Source organism: Engystomops pustulosus, chromosome 4, assembly GCF_040894005.1.
Source record: "Engystomops pustulosus chromosome 4, aEngPut4.maternal, whole genome shotgun sequence".
In the NCBI taxonomy this organism is placed as follows: Eukaryota; Metazoa; Chordata; class Amphibia; order Anura; family Leptodactylidae; genus Engystomops; species Engystomops pustulosus.
In genome coordinates, this window is record NC_092414.1 from 138,474,463 (window position 1) to 138,496,130 (window position 21,668).

Sequence of the window (21,668 nt, forward strand, 5' to 3'; positions counted from 1 at the left end):
CAGAGGAATGTATGATCACCCTGTGGCCAATGTTAAAATGAGAGTGGACTTAAATTATTAAAAAACTTGCACCGAAAGAATCTTAAGCAAAGGTCATCTCAGTGCATTATGCTGCGCTACAAAACCAGCCCTAGGATTGTAGGAAACAAAAGGGTTTGCTGTTCTCAGGCTTCTCCTGCAGAGGGAGCCCTAGCACTGCACGCCGCTCGCAGCCTTTCTGCTTTAGCAAAAATCTACAAGACATTTTACGAATCCTAGATGCTGAACGATTGTTTTATTTCATTAAATATAACGTTTCTGAAACATGTATTTCTACTCGCACCTGACATTATGCTGTAATATAAAATATCTTGGATATATGTCTCCATTTTCTGAGCAATTTAGTGTTATTACCCATGTAACACATGAGATGTATCCGCCTCTAATATGGAAATATGTTTCTCATGACTATACAACATTTTAGTATGAACAATTGAAGAATGTTTTAGTATTATATGTGTCTATGCTTAACACAACATAAACCTCATCATTTTATTAATTTTATTCTCCAACAGAAGCAGTAGGGAGAGATTTATCCAATCCATACATCAAAAAACTGGTGTAAAAAAAGTCTGGAGCTGCGAGCCTGTTTGCACAAATTTTGCGCTGGCCTTGCCTGTTTACAAGCAGGTGGCAGGAGAAGTGTGATTTATCATCATTAAGGCTGGCATAGATTTCCATCTAGGTGCACGCACCGCCGGAGGACGCTCCTAATTAATGACAAGGTGCGCACTTTGTCATAAATTAGGGGCAGGTGGAACAGAGGATAAAAAGACCAGCATAGAAAACAAGGCTGAAATCCCCCCATTTTAATCACAAAATATAATACTTCTATCATACAGAAAACAGACTGATAAAAATGAATGGATATTTCATGTACAGGCAGTTGTACAAGATAGGGTCCATAGGTTTGTTCTTAAGTTAAATTTGTATGTAAACTTTATATTTTATAATTGTAGTTCTAGACAAAATTTTTTTTCCCCAAGTGACAATTGTAGTTTCAAAATTTTTTTGCTGTAATGGGACCAAAGATTATCAATAAAGTTTAATTACAGACACCTTACAGCTGATCATTGCAGCCTGGGACTATAGTAAAGCATTCAGAGAGCTTCACCAGAGGTCACAGTGGGCAGAGAGGCCCGTCTGTAACTATGGGTTGTCTGTAAGTCGGGTGTCCTTAAGTAGGGGCCCGTCTGTATATACTTTCACAGTTTTCTTTGTTATATAAACTCACATGTTTCAGCCAAAGATTGGTTTCCATAATCTGATTCACTTCATCCTATAAAAAACAGGAAGCCATTTACCAGAAGTGCAGTCTATTTCCTATATACATCATATTATTTCTTATTAAATTGATATGAATACATTGCAAACTGCATGGCAGTACATCTGCACTATTTTATCAGCAGGGTAATGTGCATTAGAGTATGTATACAATGTCCAAAACTTATACCTGCTGGACTTGGTGTGAATGGGTGATGCCTACAAATGTATCCCAGGGCCCTGCTTTCCTACATGACTGCAAAACATCTTCCAGACTCTCTCTATAAAAAACAGGACTGTACTGTTCACATGCCTCATAGTGCACATAACAGGCACAAGGCATCACAGATTTTCTCTAAAATATATACTTTTTACAGATTTTTAAACAATTAAAGCTGACTTCAGAGAGAGTGAGAACTTTACCATGTCTTGCCTGCTCAAATCAGTAGAGATTGCTAAAAAAAAATACTAGGCTGCTATCAGAAGTACAGTACCATTCATCTGGAATATACAGAGTACAAGATAATAGATTTACAACTCAATATAACATGTATTAATGTCAATGTATGATTTATAACTGGTGAGGTTAATGCAATCCTCTCCAGGGCCATTTTCTGGTGCTATTATATCAGTAACATAATATATTTCTATATATCCTCATCCAGACCACTAATTATAGTGACAAGGATATAATAAGCTCCTCTTTATGGTAAAAAGAAAGTAATAGCAGAATTCTGTATACAGGTTCTTCTCTACAGTGACAGGGGACTTTTCAGCAATAGAAAGCATTTAACTCATTTAGTGAACCTGTCAGAAAAAAATTAGCCTAAACTTTATAAAAACCAAACTGTATTAGAACACCTTTGTACAAGAAAGAGTTAGTTGTGTATACATTTTATTTTGATGTTGGTTAGTTGACTAAAAGGCTTTACTGGAAAGAAAAACATGGCTACTTCCTGTAAGTAACAGCGCCACACCTTTCCATTGGTTGTGTCTGGGACTGCAGTCACAGAAATCAGCACGTACAGACATACAAAGCTTTTACAAAGTACATTACAACCAATAACAGCAAAATTCTTACCACTTTAACCAGCTGTGACATGGACACTTCAAATTGTACCGTTACCGGATCAGACACATTCTCCACTGGTCGGATGTATGGATTGTAGTTGTCAAACAACTTTTTATAGAGCTTGTGTTCTGCATTGAAGCAAATGCTCTCTACAAGTGAAACATATGGTAACAGAGATCACCATATAAACCTGGCTTTTGGTATGTTGTTACTAGGATATATATGGTTAAATAAATAATGCAGCCCTCATTAGAGTCCTTCACTTAAAGACAATCTGCCATTCAATATTTGTTCTGTAGGCATAAAAATATTCACTCCAACCATACCTTTCAGTATTTTAGAACACTGCATGCCTTATACAAATCCTTTTTATATTTTTTCAAATTAAGCAGAAGTGCTTTAGGGAGCTCATCAGACATAATGGATCTGCAACATGGCCCCGGGGCCTAGCTTTTTCTTGGGGCCTGGAAGCAGCCGGGAGCCAAAATACAGGAGTGACTGGCTAGTGCGGCCTTGGGAACGCTATGGTCACGGTGCTTGATATGGGGACCGGAGGGCTGATCTAAAGCCTGGCAGGTCTCCAGCAGGTGGTGTGTTCAAGAAATATGAAGGGAATGGCTGATGTACTGGTTTTCCTGAGGTGTATGTAAGATAAGTCCCTGGGTGATGGATGGGGAGCAGCCTTATCCAGGAATTAATGTAAAGGAAACAGTAGAATGGCACTCACCAGGAGTCTTCCTTTTCAATCCGGTTTATTTAGTGATACTCACAAAAACATGACGTGTCAATACATTCGGAGGGAGGGTAAACCGGATTGAAAAGGAAGACTCGTGGTGAGTACTGTTTCCTTTACATTAAAACTAGTACTTTGTCTTGAATAAGAGGACCACCCTGCCGGCTACCCAAACCTGACTTATCTTCTTATACAAGTCTGACCTCCAGAGACTGACAATTTGAACATACAAAATAGTGCCATCCACCCTCTTCCCTTTCTTGTCACACTCTTATCCAGGGATTAGACTGAGGCAATGTTGTACAAATCATCTTACAAATCTTTATTCAACTTTAAACAGCAGGCAACAGCCAAACGGTAGCAGTAGATTAAGCAACCTGGTGAGCTGGTGGGAGATAGCTGGTCCTCAGGAAGGTTGTTTACAGCTTGTTAGTAGTTTAGGCTGGGCTGCAAGAGATGATGCTGAGACCAGATGGTGGTTCTCTGCTCTGGCACTGAAGTTTCAGGACTTGCCCTGCGTGCTAGGCAGTGGCCTGAGGCCATGGCCAGCGCCAGCACCCGGCTTACCCGGGCAAGTGCCGGGGACCCAGAGGTCCCAGAGGGGCCCACGGCACAAACTGGCAACATAAGTAAACTCAATTACATCGGCATACTTGTCGCCGATGTAATTGAGAGAAGCGCCGCACTCACAGTGCTGGTGGGCTGACAGGGGGCGGCACCACAGGCGGACCCGCACATAACATAGTAGCATCGACGCGGCCGATGTATTTCTGCCGGGGAGCGTCTAATACTGTGCAGGACGCTGCCGACGTGATGACGTCACGCCACCAGCATCCCTGCTGCTGCACAGTAGACGCTGCTGTCACCTAGAAGATGTGTGCAACGCTTCAGGTAGTTAGCGTTTTTTTTTTTCTGGCCACTAATAATGTATATTTAATTAATTAATGGAGCCTTTCTGGGGGGTATATTAATTAATGGAGCCTGTCTGGGGGGGTATATTAATTAATGGAGCCTGTCTGGGGTGGTATATTAATTAATGGAGCCTGTCTGGGGGGGTATATTAATTAATGGAGCCTGTCTGGGGGGTATATTAATTAATGGAGCCTGTCTGGGGGGGGTATATTAATTAATGGAGCCTTTCTGGGGGTATATTAATTAATGGAGCCTGTCTGGGGGTATATTAATTAATGGAGCCTGTCTGGGGGGGTATATTAATTAATGGAGCCTGTCTGGGGGGGGGTGTATATTAATTAATGGAGCCTGTCTGGGGGGGGTATATTAATTAATGGAGCCTGTCTGGGGGGTATATTAATTAATGGAGCCTGTCTGGGGGTATATTAATTAATGGAGCCTGTCTGGGGGGTATATTAATTAATGGAGCCTGTCTGGGGGGGTATATTAATTAATGGAGCCTTTCTGGGGGTATATTAATTAATGGAGCCTGTCTGGGGGTATATTAATTAATGGAGCCTGTCTGGGGGGGTATATTAATTAATGGAGCCTGTCTGGGGGGGGGTGTATATTAATTAATGGAGCCTGTCTGGGGGGGTATATTAATTAATGGAGCCTGTCTGGGGGGTATATTAATTAATGGAGCCTAACTGGGGGGTATATAAATTAATGGATCCTGTCTGGGGGGTATATAAATTAATGGAGCCTGTCTGGGGGGTATATTAATTAATGGTGCCTGTCTGGGGGGTATATTAATTAATGGCGCCTGGGGGGTATAATAATTACTGTATTCTGGCTGGGGGGGGGTATTAATTAATGGAGCCTGGCTGGGGGGTGTATATTACTTAATGGAGCCTGGGGGACTGTATATTAACGGAGCATATTATAATATTGGTATCTTAAGGTTTTGTGTTTTTAATGCCACCACATGAGTTCACTGCTAAGGGGCCCAGTGAGGCGCTGTCGCCCAGGGGCCCACTGAAACCTGGAGCCGGCCCTGCCTGAGGCACCTCTGGTTCCTGGTGTTAGGACACTGGCTGTTGCAGCACTGAAATGTGCTGTTCTCTCTTCTGCTTACTGGAGCTGACATGTGCTCCAAGATAGAGTCTCTCACTGCGACTAAAACTGCAGACTAAGACCTAAGACCTAAGACCCTGTGCTCCTGCCCACCAGGGGTTTATATACTCCCTTGGTCAGGTGGTAGCACTCTCCAATCAGCTTTCAGCTTGCTTTACAGTATCACAAGAAACAGCATTAGACAATAACATTTGGCATTGTTAACTCTTGCCTTTCCAGGCACTGGCTACAGCTGCAATTACAAAGTTCTCCAGACTTAGAGATCAGTCTCCCTAACAGCTCCTGATATGGAGAGGGTGCCATTCGCAACAACCACCTTGCCTATGAGTTGGCAGGGGCGTTGGAAGGGGTGTTGCAGATCCTCATCAAGGATGTAAACTGGCCATAAGTACTTAGACATCACTGTACATAAAATGCAATGATCCAATAAAAAATTACAATTGTCGGCAATGGTGGTAATGGTCATTACTGCTGGTAGTAAAAGGTATTTTTACAATACATATACTTGGAGGCACCAGGAGCTAGAATCAATGAGGCTTCCCACAGACTTGAAGAAAACCACTTACTGTCACAAGAAGGACATTGATCATACACCTGTGCTTTGTGCACCAGCGTACAATGAAACCAAGTCCCTCTGGTGCCACCGGTTACATCGAGAGGCTTTAATAGTTGCAGGCAATAGCGGGTGCCTGGAAATGGGTCAGGAACTGTGTGGCCCCTTCTGCCACTGGGCGCACCCCCTACACACATTTCCATGCCCACTTGCCTTGGAGGTGGCATAAAGGGAGAAATTATAGCAGTTCACTAGGTAACACTGTACAAACCCTGATAATGTCCTCCACTGATACCAAAGATGTGCCCACATGTAAATTTACAGGATACATGTGGGACTTACAAAAAAGGTGATGGGACCAAATGGGATATCATGCACAGAGAAATCAGCATGAATAGGGCGGACATCAGGGATCACAAGACTCAGTGTTTAAGCAGGTAAGGGGCAAGATCATACTAACTTCACATTAAAGGAAATCTACCATAAAAACCAATATAATAAACAAGGGACACTTACTCATAGATCCAGGCACCGTGGTCGTGGTAATCTTATTACATTTGTTTTCCATGGCCTCCTTCCTCCTAAAATCAAGTTTTAAAATGCTATTGAGCCTGATTGGCACTTGGGGGCATGCTTCACACACAAACTTCATAGGCTTTTGCACTGTATCCCCTCAATCTCTCCCTCTGCTTTCAGCACACCATGAAATGGGGAAGGGCTCCAGCAAAAAAGTAACAGCCTCTGAAGCTACAGCACTGTGGGGCTCTGTTAACACCGCCAGAGCCCTTCAAGCTCATAAGCATTTTTAGTTGATTTAGTTAAAAATTGGTTTTAGAAGGCAGGAGGACATGGATAAAAAATATAAGAGGATTACCACAGTCATGGTGCCTGGATCTATGAGTTAAACCTCATACAAAAGGCCATGTACTTGCCCAGGCCATAACCCTGGCAAGAACACAGGTGGTAGGAGGATGTAGGAGGGGTGAGCGCTTCACACCCCTCTCCATAGAAGGTCAAGCTTGGTCACGCTGTGGTGAGACACTGAGCTCACATTGCACTGTGACTGTGATTTTGCAGACAGATCCCAGCCCCATAACTGTCATGTGGATGAGGGCTAACGCCACTTGCCCACAAGTGAATTTAATGCATCAAACTTGGATTAAACTTGCATTGTGCACTTGCTTCAATAGCCTAGCCTAACACTCAGAAACTGCATCTGAACTCAGCATGTCAGTTCAGTTATGGTTTCTGAACATTTGGCTGGATATTGTAGTGAGCACATGATGCACGTTTGATGCGTCAAACTCGCTAATGTGCAAGAGGCCTGCAGTTTGTCCCTGGTTTATCATGCTTGATTTTTACGGTAGATTTCCTTTAAAAAAAAAGCTGCCTGTTGAAAAACACCTAGAAATACTCACCTACGCTCCTCTTCATCTTGGTCCCGGCGGTGCTCTTCTCTAGTCTTGATAAGCCGGGATCACCTAGAAAAGAAACTTATAATTAGCAGCACGTACCGCAGGGACAAGATGTCCGGGACTCCATGCTGCTAATTATGCACAACCCTGCCCCCACGTAACGTCACCTCCCTCTCTCAGCATGGGAGAGGGAAGTGGCGAGGGCGTGCATAATTAGCAGCCCACATCGTCGGACATCTTGTCCTCGTGGTCCAGCCTGCTAATTATAAGTTTCTTTTCTAGGTGATCCCGGCATGTCAAGACTAGTGAAGAAAACCGCCGGCATCAAGATGAAGAGGAGCGCAGGTGAGTATTTCTAGGTGTATTTATGTTTTTTTCAACTAGTTGATTTCCTTTACCTAACTATACAATATATGTCATAATGTAAATATCGATCAAATAGGAGTTTGTAAGTCATCATTTTGTTGTAGTTTGGAAGACCGTTGTGTGTTAACAGACCTCTTCTTGAAATCCAAGTGTCTTTTTCTTCCACCAGGCCTTTACTTCTTACACATTGGGAGGCATTTATTTTTAGTTTTCCGATAGTTTTTTGGATGAATTTTAGACTTGTTTGCTGCGCCTTGTGTGCCATATTTATGAAGTGCCTCCACCACAATATAGCTCCTTTTCTGACACTCACACCATTTTTTATTTGGTCACTCAATTTTCCCAGCCAAGATTATTAGACAATCACGGCCCTGCAACACTATTAATGATTGCCTCCTGATGTCTTTTTGACAAAAACAATGGTTATGGTTGGACTTAGCCGGGTTGCCAGTTACCTCCTGATATTAAACATTACTTGGCAATAGTCTCAAATTGGCCATGATTAGGGTGCAACTTCAGTGACCATCTCAGAGAGTTTTCAGTTTGCCCTGTCCCAGAAAGTGGAGAGGCTTTTAAAAAAAACTCCACTAAAAAAAGTTTTTACTGACAGAATGAAGCCAGGCTCATATGCAAGACTTAAAGGGAACCTGTCACCACATTTTCACTTATACAGCTAGTGTCAGGTGTTCCTATAGAGCTCTATTAACCAACTGACACCTTTCTTTTAGCTACAAATTGTTTCTTTTACATCCACATGAATCACATTTTATCTTATATTACCTCGCATCAGAGGGGTCATGTCCAGCTTGGCAGGCCCCTCCCATCTACTCCTCCTCATGCCTTATGTCTCCTTACTATTTAGCAGTTCATGTCATGTGACCAGGGTGACATAATCTCAGGTTATTTAACAATAGCAAACTGTACCCCATGCCTGTATCTGATCACATAAAGTCACAGTCTGTAGTAGAATATTAGCAGACAGTCTCTAAGTACAAGGAGACAGAGAAGTGATTTGAAGAGACACAGAGCTGTAAGTCACAATAATGGGGTCTGTTCATTGGCAGTCTGGGAGAGAGAAAAATCAAAGTCAGTAGATATGAGTCCGGAAAGTTTTTACTGAGTTTTTTTTGCATATCAGAAAAATTACTGTAATTAAGGTACAGTGCCTCTCTGGCAGCTAATTTTAGGGGATTTGGGGAGGACTTGTAACCCTTTATCAGCAGGCTTTGTTAGGGTGGTAAAATTGGTGACAGGTCTTCCTTAAATGACTCGGATGCCACAGACATTTTGGTAACTTTAGTGGATTATGGGTTTCCAGTTATTTGATGAATTTTCTGTCGTGGAGTTGTAATTTAACATATTTAAACTGATAAATTTCTTTGGTTTCTATATGTACATTATACATTTCTTTGCTCTGTTTATTCATACTGTCCAAATCTATGGTATATAGTATGTTATACGGTAACACATAGGTCATATATTTACATTGACATGGTTACATAGTTTAGAATTAGAATTTATTTTTTACATTAGTGAAAGGGCAAGCTTCTACTTTGCCAAGAAAATTTAGGATGACCATAAAATACAGCAGCATATTTACTAGGCCTATGGCGTTTTTATTTTGTCTGACCTTTTCCATGGTAAATATTTACATAAATAAAAATGGGTTCACATATTTAGAATTTTGAAAGGATTTTTAACAAGGCTTGTTGTAAAAGTGATTCAAGCTAAATTGTAGTACTGGAAATCCATCATTGGCCTAAATTTTGCTATATTTTTTTAAAAATCAGATCTGAAACCTTAACCTTACATGAGAACTGAAAGCTCTTTGGCCAACATACATATATAGTCGAGCATAGCACGGCAGCAAATGTATATCGATATAAATTGTACATACACATGCAGTTTTTTACTCCAAATCTATTACAAAAGATTTATTTGGCAGTTTTTTATAATGTTTCCTTTATGTGTCCATTGTTATTGTACCCCCGACTGTACAGATTAGGGGTAAATGGTACAAAGATGACCTGTTGCCTTGTGTGAATGGTAAAAAGGATATTTGAAATTGTTTCCTTCTTTACAGTAAATATAATTCATTTTAATTAGAAAAATGAAAAGTGAAACTGAGTACAATTTCCAAAACAACTACTAGCTATTAGTTAGAGTCTAGTTAGAGTTTTAAACCATACGTACATGTGTCCCCACCCTTCTCGATTAATATGCACATTCGCTCTGACCAGTCATGTATCTTAATTCGTATGGTGGCAGAAGAACTACATAGCACCATCTATCTTTGGGGAAAATAGTACCTATTCATGTAACATATGAGAAGCTTCAATTTTCATGTTCATTTGCTAAGATTTCATGCCATGTGTTAATGTATCATGTTCAGCATTTCAAGTTATGGGCTTATTATTAAATCTGTGATACTAAAGCATCAGTTCCAGTTACAGGTGGTTTTCACAAAGTAAAATAACACAAAATACAGTTTATAGTCATATACCTAATGCAGCAGGTATTAAATGTTCTAACTACACCACAAGAAACCAGGTCCTCCAAAAGCAGGCAAACACTTATATACTCATTCGATTCAGTTGCTGCTTTCTAGTACATAAAGAACGCAGCAGACCTGGGTCTATAATGATCTAAAAGACACACCCTATAAATCACTAACTTCTAGCATGAGTATATTACAGAAATACAATTGAAACTGATCACATAAATTACTCAAATGTACAACCTCCCCTCTTATATCTATGTATCAATATACAGATATACAAATATGTAATGTAAAATCTCCCATTCCATCAATGGATGATATAAAATATAATAGTGATAACCTACCATGAATTAGTGCCAGAAGAGTAATGTAGGTGCACAGCCATTTCATGATTTTGGTGAAATAGAATATTTTACTTGTGTCAGACACTAGTAGAATGTGCTGGAGGAGGGTCTGCACTACAATATCAGAGACCATCTGACAATAAAAGAGCTCTGCTCATAATGATCTTCTCCTCCCCCAGCTGAACAGCTGTATGAGAGCAGGCAACTGGGAAATAAATGTTACCCAAACAACCGGGAAAGCAAAATTGTAACAAATAATACAATGGCTATCGCTGCATATGGCATCCAAATTGTGAATACAAAGTTTCGGCTTTATCTCAGATGTTTTATACATATGTCTGTCTTGCTTTATATCTGCTGTAGAATGTTTCTGTATTTGAGAAATAATTTCCCCTTCAGAATAAGTAGAGAATATAAAGTAGACAGGGTGAAAAAGTATATCTTGCAGCTGATAGTTGGCAACAAAAATCTGTGTGTAGCTCTAGTCTATATTATTATCACAAAAGTTAATAGTGAGAGATGCTGGAGGCTATAATGACCCTGTATATACATAATAATGAAATGCAAGGATATATGTCCGCTCCATATAGAACAGGGATGCACAACATTTTGTGATCCGAGGGCTGCATTGCCACCTCAATGGATCACTATTTAAACCACCACCATATTAGTACCATATACATATATACCTCTTAACGCCCAGAAATATCAAATCATATCCTAGAAGCTGAAGACAAAGAATAATACAGAACCCAAAGCAGGTGATAAATAATTATACAAACTCCAAACAATAAATAAAATAGACCTTTAGTAAAATTGACTAAATAAATACTCACCTCTTCCCAATTTGGGTGCCAGTGTTGTTGCTGTATAATCACTGTGCTACGGTCCTCTCATGCTTTGAGTGCCAATCTTTGCTTGGTACTGAGACCAGCAGCGTTAGGGAGCACACACAACTGGCATCAAGACTCTCCACAGAGTGTTGCCTAAGACAGGAGAGCATAGGGGAGCTGTGACAACTTACCTGATGTACTCCCCACTACTTGAAGTCCTTGTACCAATATAGAAGAAAGAGGTCATTTGTTAGAATCGGCAATGTGTGTGCAGGTACACCAGAAAGAACACACAGCTCAGCACAGAGTGAAAAAAGGAGCTTCTATTTACAACATTAACCCATTATCCCCACACCTGTTTTCCACATTAAAGGGGTATTTCCACGAAGACAAGATTTTTAAATATACTTAGGATAACAAAATAACACCTTCTCGAATTCACTGTAACTAACAAAAATATAGCATTTCACAGATATAATTCCATCCTGTCTCTATCAGTCAGTGTATACAATTTCGGTTTCCCCGGGATCCGATCATAAATCAGAAGTCCAAGGTTGGGCAGGACATATTCTTCTCCTGTCTGATGCTGCACTGAGCTCTTGTCTGCATCATCCCCTCCCGTTGCATTCCAAGAGGAGCTCACACACACACTTCCTACTGGCAAACAGCAGTTTGAGGAGACTTATTCTACCAGTTTTATCCAGGGGATGAGGCATATCAGGCCTAAAAGTGTATGTTATGGCTGAGATAGCAGAGATGAGAGTGTCATTGTGTGTTATATCCATCTCATTGATCTCATCATCTCTGATCTGTCTCATCTCTCTATGTTTCAGATACTAGTAAATGTTCAGAAGCTAAATGGAAGTGTAGATAAACCTGGACCCTAATAATCTAACCACATTGTCAGTACAAAGCATCTCACAGCACTAGAGGGATCATGAAGTGTCTGCTCTAGAATTTTACACTGACCATCACTGAGTAAAATTGTAAAGTAAGTGGTTAAAAATTGTCTTTATAATGTCAATTGTCAATTCCCTCAATAAGCATAAGCTTTTATATTTTTCTTTTTTATATTTTTCTGTCACTATAATTGTATGTGGTCTGGTTTTTGGGGGGGCCAAATGTAGTTTTTAATATCACAATTTGGGGTTTCATATGCCCCACTGGTGAACTATTATTAACTTTCTCTACAGAATGCAAATCTAACATTGTATTTTCTAATAAAAATGTTCTGCTTATATCCTTTTTCAATGCACACCAAATTTCTAGAGTTTTTTTAATTACCTTCTTTTGCATAATGACATTTGCAGGAACAAAAAAGGGTTTGCATCGGCACCTTCCAAAAGCCTTAACTTTCGAATTTTACTATGCCTTATTTACAGGCGTAGAGGTACTTTTTTTTATAGGGGTGGGCCATTTTTGTGTGTTTGGTTTTTTTTCATTTTATATTACACTTTATATTTTTCCCTTTTTTGTTATAGAACATTGTCACCCAAGGGGACACTTTCATGACATTGTTTGACCTCTTATATAATGTACTGCACTACTTATGCATTATGTCTGCAAGTAACAGGCATCTGTTTGGCCCAGCCAAATAGATACTTGTCACAGGCAGACCTGGGGTACTACACTGGACCCTGGGCTGCCATGCGACCCTGTGATTACAGTCTCCCTCCCTCTGCAGCCACTGTATGCTGGATTTTTGTTCCATTGTTTTATGCTTACCAGCATATTCCATGTTTCTATCTGGAGGAAAGTGAATTGGTTATTTAGGTGTTCTGAGTCATATTCTAGGATGGTTGCAGACCACAGTTTATACACCCTAATTTAGAAAACACATTATAAAAATGGTTGGCTGGAACAGCTCCTCAGTTGGGGAGTCATTTTAAAAATTAAAATGTAATTTATGACCCCCCTACACTCCAATAATGGGTTAAGCTAACCGTTCTTTACAATTTGCTTTTATCATTGGTGGATAAACCAGAATGCAGCAGCAATTGGGATCGAACAAAACTTAAGTAAAAGGACAGTGGAGAGGATGGATCAGTGGACTAGTAAGTAGGAGGTGGGGGTTCCCCTCAAGCAAGCAGGAACTTGTTCCCAACCCCTGCTTGTAAGTGCTGAGATCTCGCAGTGTGTGCAATAAGGGTGTCAAGCACACAAGGACCTAAAGTATCAAAAGTATTAGCTTCAGCTGCTCATTGTGAAGACAAGCAGAGCTTCCCACTAGGAATCTTCCTGGCGAAGCAGATTTCTGCAGCAAACAGCTCTGCCTGGAGTGATTTGGTCAGAATGCAACCCTCTCTTCAATTCTCATTCTTGCTTTATCCCTATTATAGCAGAGTTAAAAACAGAAACATGAAAACAAAAAAAAAGGCATGGTCCTTAAAAACTCAACAATACAGCAATTCATAGAAATAAATACTTCATTGGATCTTTACATTTATCTGGAACAGTGCCATTAACATTTTCCAATTTTCTTCCCTATTGCGACCATAAATGCACAGCTGCAGTCCCCTGTCCTTTCTGTTTGATAACTGCTCTGAATTAAACTCTCCTTTTGGACAACTAGACAAATAGTAACTCCATTGTTGTTATCACTCCAAGATGCACTTACATGTCCACATGATCATTCCCCAAACAACTGACTATCATCCTATTATTTGAAAGTATCACACAAGGAGCACTCAATGGTAATTCAAAATTTCACAGAAAATAGACAAGAGCTACTTAGGTTGCACTCTAGTTGCTTGTGTCATGCTTTGGTTGTTATAACTTATTACTTTGTTAAAATATTGTTTGTGTTTAAGTAGCAAATAAAATGTATCCCATGGGTGTCCTTCCTCCTAAATGAAGCCCTCCCTGATAATGATCCAATGTCTTTATCTTCAGTTCCAGATGTTGCTATTCCAAACACACAATTCAACTAATTGCAGTAGTCTATTGGGACTTCATAAAATGTAAATACAGAGAATACTATTCTTAGAGGAAGATTAAAAGTAATATCAGCTCTGCCAATAAAAAAGCACAGCCTCAGAGATATACATAGTACTTTAAATGAATAGGATGTATTCTATGAGTAACCAAAATAAATAAATATAAAAAAATGCAAGAGTATAATGAGTGTTTTTTTGCCCCTGCAGAGATAATCTAGAGAGAATTGTAAATTTGACTCATGCTGCCCATTTCTTCCAGTGAGAGATTCCAGTATATCCTAAATTTAGGTATTTTCACGCCTACCTCCTGTAAGTAAGAGCTTACAAAGAGGAAACTTTGAATCACAAGCAGGAGGCAGCAGAGACAGGCTGAAATTACCATAGGAATACTCAAAAGACAAAAGGAGAGTGTAAATTTGGCTTTTTAAAAAATAGTATGTTAACATGGATTTTATTGTGGATTCCACCTAGAAATAATAGAGCCAGTCACAAGCCGTAATCCCATGTACTATATGTACACTCATTTTGCATGATGGGGAAACATTCAGAAAATAAAATAGCATGCTAGTTACTTCACTTCCAGTCCAAAAATGGATTGGATTATCAATTGTATAAGGTCTGGGCAAGCTGGGTGCGCAGAATCTAGGTTTCTTTAGGATTTATTAAACATATAACTAAAGAAATAAAGATAACAATATTAGTAATGTCTGCTCTATTACAAATAATCATTCTAACCCCTTAAGGTCAATGGCAAAATATGAAAAAATATTTGAATCTCCTTTTTTTCTACACCCATCACTGTATATTTCAGAATTTAAGATGACCCAGCACTGCTAAACCACTGTTAGACCACTGTCCTGAAATCAGGGGAATCACCCAATCCCTGAGAGGGCAGTGCATCTGCATTGTTCTCTCCCTCTGCCTGCCCATCCCTACATGAAAATTACTATCAGTATGGAGAAGGTTAAGGACCTTAGACTAATCACACGCTTCTTGTATTCCTGTGAGGTCCTTATACCCTTTCATGCTAGTGGTAATAGTCAGATTTGGATGGACCCAGGGAATGGGAGAAGAAGTTGTAATATCTACTGTTTGTAACCATTTGAGTGCTCCTAGTAAAACTTTCACCATTGTATTCACCAGCGTTGTACCAGCACAAGTATTGCCTCAAGAGTGCCACATAATTTTTATTGAACCACAAAGAAAGCGTGGGGATGTAATGTGGACCGCTAAAAAAAGTCCTTAAGAAAAAGTTTAAAATAAATTTCTAGTTTTGAAGTAAATTAATATTGCACACATGAACTTTCAACTGTCTCTGTACAAACCCATCCTTTGTCCTCCTCTCGTCTGTTATCCAGCAAAGACCAGATATTTACCAAGCTCCAGGCTTCTCTGCAGTCACTTTCTTTTTTAAATCAAATCTTTTTTTATTGATTTTTTTAACATTTTTTTTTATAGAACCACAAATCCCCACCTCCCCCTCCCGCCCTCAGAAACAAACACCCTCCCCCCTTACCCGTAACATTCCAGACCAGATGCATAGTGACAGTAGTATCATAGTATCATAGTTTATATGGTTGAAAAAAGACACATGTCCATCAAGTTCAACCAAGGAAGGGAAGGGATTGCACAAGGGAAAACAATTCGGGGGGCCCGATCGTGGGGGAAAGACCCCCCAGATGGATGTTAGATGCCGCGGTCGCGGGTGTTACACTGGGGTGCCGGCTATCAGTCACAGCCGGCACCCCATGTTTCCCGATGCCGGTTTGGCTCAAATCTTGAGCCGAACTGGCATCGGCTCAGCGTCCGGTATATCGGACACTGAGCGCTAAGTCACTGAGCTCAGCGTCCGATATATCGGACGCTGAGCGTTAACAGGTTAAGAGGAAAATAATTATGTTATGATCGCTGTTCTCAAGGGTTGCCCGGACACTGACATTTTGGACAATCTCCGCATTGTTAGAAATCACAAGGTCCAAGAAAGCATCACCTCTTGTGGCATCTTCTACAAGCTGCAACATAAATTTATCCTGCAGAAAGTTTATAAAATGTCTCCCCTTCACAGATGAAGAAGAGCCCCGACCCCAATTTATATTTGGAAAGTTAAAGTCTTCCATTATCACTACAGTCCCCTCCTTTGCAGCCCGCTCCATCTGTTTATATTGGTGACCCTCTATTTCCTCAGAGATTTTAGGGGGTCTATAAATTACACCAAAAATAATTTTTTCAATGCTCTCCTGGTTTTAAGTCTCTTCTGACTTCTACAGACATACATCACCTCCCCTCCTATTTGCCCTGTCTTTCCGAAAGAGTGTAAAACCTTGAATATTAAGACCCCATTTATGTGATGCATCAAGCCTTATCTCTGCTACACCAACAACATCTAAATCTTCCTCTAATATCAGAGCCTCAAGCTCGCCCATTTTGCCTGCAATACTTCTGCCATTTGTGAACATACACTATAATTTTCCATAGTTATTTATCTGATTTAAAGTAATTTTACTGGCACATATATCTGCACATTGTTTTGTAACTTGTGGATCTCCTTATCCACTGCCTTATTCCCCATACACGGCACACATCACCACACACCAACATAACCTGCCCCCTCTCTGACCTGTCTACTCCTGTTGTGTCTTCCTTTTCCTCCTCCCCTACTCTGCCACCCCTGCTAGGATCTTCTCCCCCAGCACAGCAGCCCCCCTTCCATTTAGGTGCAAGTTATCTATCATTTGTACCCCAATGAAAAGTCAGCACAGTGCTCTAGGAACCCAAATCCCTCTGCTCTACACCAGGATCTGAGCCATGCATTTAACTCCCTGAGCTCCCGCTGTCTGCTCTGTGTAGCGCATGGCACAGGTAGAATTCCGGAGATTACTACTTTGGAGGTCCTTCCCTTAAGCTTTGAATCTAATTCTTTAAAACTATTCTTCCGGCTCCTCCACCTACCATCTATTCTGTCATTGGTACCAACATGGATCATGACAGCTGGGTCATTCCCAGCCCCTCCCAGTAATTTATCCACCCTTTCCACCACATGCCGAACCCTGGCACCAGAGAGACAGCAAAACAATCGGTTGAGGCGATCTTGGCGACTAACTATTCTATCCGTTTTCCTGATTATAGAGTCCCCTACAACCACTATCTGCCTTGGCTTACCTGCACTCCCATCCACCCTACTACTAGCTGGTCTGCTCCCCCGGCTGTTAGTGAGAGCAGGATCCGCTAGGGCTGCCATTTCTGATACTGACGTCCTTACATCATTGCACAATTTTGCTCGGATGTTCCAAATTGTCCTTCCTTTTCTTGGACCCCTTTCAACCCCCTCTATTTACAGTAACCCAGCATTATAGGAATCCAATGTGACATGGATACATAGCTAGTACATATGTCATAGATGACAGCAAAGAGAACAGAGTTGCACAATCATTTCGATATAAGTTCACTACATAAAAGTTGAAAAGGGAGTCCCGGTGAGTCCAGCTAAGTGCCCCAAATCCGTTTAAATTTTGCATTTGGCCTACGTTTACAATAAACACTTTTTTCTGACCTTATAATGTTGTTCAATTTATTGACATACGCCTCTAGCTCTGGTGCAGAAAGGCGAAGCAAGTACATAGCAATAAGCTTCCTAGCCTGGTATAACATTCTACCAACAGTTACTCCATCTTCTAGATTATCCTGACCTATCAGACCTAATAGGCATACTGCTGCCTATTGTCGTCGAAGGTTAATAGATGTTGACTTCCCTGGCATGAAGCCTGTCTGGTCCTCGTGAACCAAAGCCAATATTACCCCAACCAGCCTGTTCGCCAGTACTTTAGCTATCAACTTCACATCAGTACACAGCAGTGAGATTGGCCTGTACAACTCAGGCATCAGCCAGGCTTTGGTATGACAACAACAACCACATCTCCCATAGAACCAGGCAATTCACCCACATCCTCTGCCACCTTAATAACCTCTCGCAACTCTTGAAATAGTAGGGAACCATAGGTTTTAAAGACCTCTCCCGGCAGACCATCTGCTCCAGGGACCTTTTCATTTGGAAATGTTTTAAGAGCCTCTTCTAATTCTTCCCGTCTGATTAGGGACTCTAACATCCTCCTCTGTTCCCTAGACAATGTAGGCATGGTGATTGTATCCAGGAAGGCCTCAATTTCTGCAGTCCCATCTCTCAATCTAAAGGAATAAGTGTCCTCATAAAATCCCCGGAAGACCTCAAGAATATCCTGATCTGAGGTGACTACCTCTCCGGACCTGGAAGTCAGTGATCGTACCCTGGAGGACTCCCTCTGTGCTCTTATTATGGAGGCTAATAGATGCCTGTACCCTCCCCTCCTTCAAAGTACTTCTGCTGGACAAAAAACTTCTTAGCCTCAGCTGTTGCTTACGTATGAGACTTCAATAGGTCTTGGGCTTCTACCCAATCTACCCAATCCAGTCTACGAAGCAGCGTTCAGTGTCCTGCACTCTCGCTTGCAATAGTTGCATAAATGCCTTCTGCTTAGACATATGGGCATTAATGCCTTTGTTAAAGCAGACCCTGATAAATGACTTCAGAGCTTCCCAGACTATTAACCTATAAGTGGTACCTGTATTGAACTGTAGAAATTCCCTTATTTCTCCAGGGATCCTCTCTGTCGGGAGCAGGATCAGTAAACAGAAAGGGTTAAGCTTCCAAAGGCAGCCATTTTCAGCGTAACCAACACTGGGGAGTGGTTGGACACACTTCGGGGAGCGTATTCCACCTCCACCACCATTCCTAACATTTTATCATTTCCAATTGCCAAGTTAATCCGTGACAAGGAATTGTGGGAGCTCGAATAACACGAAAATCTTCATATCGTGGGGAATTTGTTTCTCCATATGTCTGTCAAGCCCACGTCAGCGAGAACCAGCAGGGATATTTCCTTGAAGGTGCTTGTCATAGTATGGGTTGATATAATTATTGAAGTCTCCTATTAATCAGGTGGAGATATCTGGAAACTCTGGAGCCACCGTCAGAATTTTATTTAGGACAGCTTTTGGCTCCAAAAACTGCATCTTAAAAACTAAAGGTGTGAATGCGCCCTCAGGGAGCTGTTTCTTGCTGTCATATGTCATCATATACATCTCACTTCACTTGAGAAAGGAGTCTTCGATACTCCGAAATGCGCTGTGTTCCTAGGTTACCAATAAACGTTAACCCTAATCCTATATGACATAGTTTCATAGTTTATACGGTTGAAAAAAGACACCCGTCCATCAAGTTCAACCAAGGAAGGGTAGGGATTGGATGAGGGAGGGATTTAGGGGAAACAATCCTATATAGCATAACAATCAATGTTATTTAGGTGTAAAAAGGCATCTAGACCCTTCTTGAAGCTCTCCGCTGTCCCTGCTGTGACCAGCGCTGGAGGCAGGCTATTCCACAGATTGACAGTTCTCATAGTAAAAAAGCCCTGTCGCCTCCGGTGATTAAACCTTGGTTTCTCCAAACGGAGACAGTGCCCCCTCGTCTTTTGATTTGATTTAATCTGAAACAACTTACCACCATATTTTTTGTATGGACCATTCATATATTTATATAAATTAATCATGTCCCCTCGTAGTCGTCTCTTTTCCAGACTAAATAAATCTAGTTGTTTTAATCTTTCCCCATAACTGAGACCCTCCATACCCCTTATCATTTTGTGGCTCTACGTTGAACCCTCTCCAGCTCCAGGGCATCCTTTTTATGGACATGTCGCTCTGAACTTGTATGTGCGTCGTAACAGACAGCATCTAACCCACTCCTCCAGAATTTTATTTAGAACCGCAGAGGAGTGGGGTGGCGGGATGTATACTTCAATGAGAAGAATCTCCTTGGTAAGCAAAATACAGTGTAGGGCAATGAATCGCCCATCTGGGTCAATTCTACAGCTCAGACATTTAAATGGTATTGCTCTATGTACTAATATACTCACCCCTCTAGCATAAGAGGAGTATGTGCAGTGAAAAAAACTGCAAAAAAGAACAGAGTCACTGGAAAAGCGTGACCCACATTTCGCACCCTGCCACCACATTGTATAGTACAGCAGACAGAGGTCGCATTAACGCCTCACCACGCGTCATAGACGCGTGATGAGGCGCCATTACCCCCCAAAATAATTGCCATGCGTAAAGTTACGCATGGCAATTATTCCCTGTAGCGCGCAGGCTGAGCGGCCCGGCACGCGCTGCAAAAGAGGTAAGTGTCTGTAGCGCGATCACAGCGCGCGCCGGGCCGCTCAACGGGACACGTGACACAGTGATCTGTGTCATCAGCGCTCGGGAGCGAGAGCGCAGGCCCCGGGAGACCTGTGGACAGCGGGGCAGCTGCTCCCCTTCCTGCTCGATCTCCCTACCTGCCCGCAGCTGCCTGCGTCTATGTCGGGACTCCGGGTGAGTGTGTTCTGTGTGTGCTGTGTGTAGTGTAGTGTAGTGTGCAGTGTTCTGTGTGTAGTGTAGTGGAGTGTAGTGTGCAGTGTTCTGTGTGTAGTGTAGTGGAGTGTAGTGTGCAGTGTTCTGTGTGTAGTGTAGTGGAGTGTAGTGTGCAGTGTTCTGTGTGTAGTGGAGTGGAGTGTAGTGTGCAGTGTTCTGTGTGTAGTGGAGTGGAGTGTAGTGTGCAGTGTTCTGTGTGTAGTGAAGTGGAGTGTGTTCTGTGTGTAGTGGAGTGGAGTGTGTGCTGTGTGTAGTGGAGTGTGTGCTGTGTGTAGTGGAGTGGAGTGTGTGCTGTGTGTAGTGGAGTGGAGTGTGTTCTGTGTGTAGTGGAGTGTGCTGTGTGTAGTGGAGTGTGTGCTGTGTGTAGTGGAGTGTGTGCTGTGTGTAGTGGAGTGTGTGCTGTGTGTAGTGGAGTGTGTGCTGTGTGTAGTGGAGTGGAGTGTGCGCTGTGTGTAGTGGAGTGTGTGCTGTGTGTAGTGGAGTGGAGTGTGTTCTGTGTGTAGTGGAGTGTGTTCTGTGTGTAGTGGAGTGGAGTGTGTGCTGTGTGTAGTGTAGTGGAGTGGAGTGTGTGCTTTGTGTAGTGGAGTGGAGTGTGTGCTGTGTGTAGTGGAGTGGAGTGTGTGCTGTGTGGAGTAGAGTGTGTGCTGTGTGCTGTGTGGTGTGGAGTGTGTGCTGTGTGCTGTGTGGAGTGGAGTGTGTGCTGTGTGGAGTGGAGTGGAGTGTGTGCTGTGTGTAGTGGAGTGGAGTGGAGTGTGTGCTGTGTGTAGTGGAGTGGAGTGGAGTGTGTGCTGTGTGGAGTGGAGTGGAGTGTGTGCTGTGTGTAGTGGAGTGGAGTGTGTGCTGTGTGGAGTGGAGTGGAGTGTGTTCTGTGTGTAGTGGAGTGGAGTGTGTGCTGTGTGGAGTGGAGTGTGTGCTGTGTGGAGTTGAGTGGAGTGTGTGCTGTGTGGAGTGGAGTGGAGTGTGTGCGCAGTGTGGAGTGGACTGTGTGCGTGGAGTGTGTGCGCAGTGTGGAGTGGAGTGTGTGCGCAGTGTGGAGTGGAGTGTGTGCGCAGTGTGGAGTGGAGTGTGTGCGCAGTGTGGAGTGGAGTGTGTGCGCAGTGTGGAGTGGAGTGTGCGCGCAGAGTGGAGTGGAGTGTGTGCGC

The 21,668-nt window shown here is 42.0% G+C and overlaps 1 protein-coding gene across 2 annotated transcripts in view; it reads right to left on the reverse strand.

Moving 5' to 3' along the window:
• The window catches only part of LOC140127234 (neuronal acetylcholine receptor subunit alpha-3-like), a 35,340-nt gene that overhangs the window by 10,013 nt on the left and 3,659 nt on the right, over positions 1-21,668 (reverse strand). Inside the window, exons 1-3 of one of the 2 annotated variants that reach the window (XM_072147664.1) lie at positions 10,314-10,433; positions 2,384-2,523; positions 1,274-1,318 (exon numbers count right to left, since the gene is read on the reverse strand). In XM_072147664.1, coding sequence (XP_072003765.1) covers positions 1,274-1,318; positions 2,384-2,523; positions 10,314-10,359 — 231 coding nt within the window. In that variant the 5' untranslated portion in view covers positions 10,360-10,433. Of the gene's footprint in view, positions 1-1,273; positions 1,319-2,383; positions 2,524-10,313; positions 10,434-21,668 lie in introns of those variants that run through there. The other variant, XM_072147666.1, reaches the window with a different exon arrangement.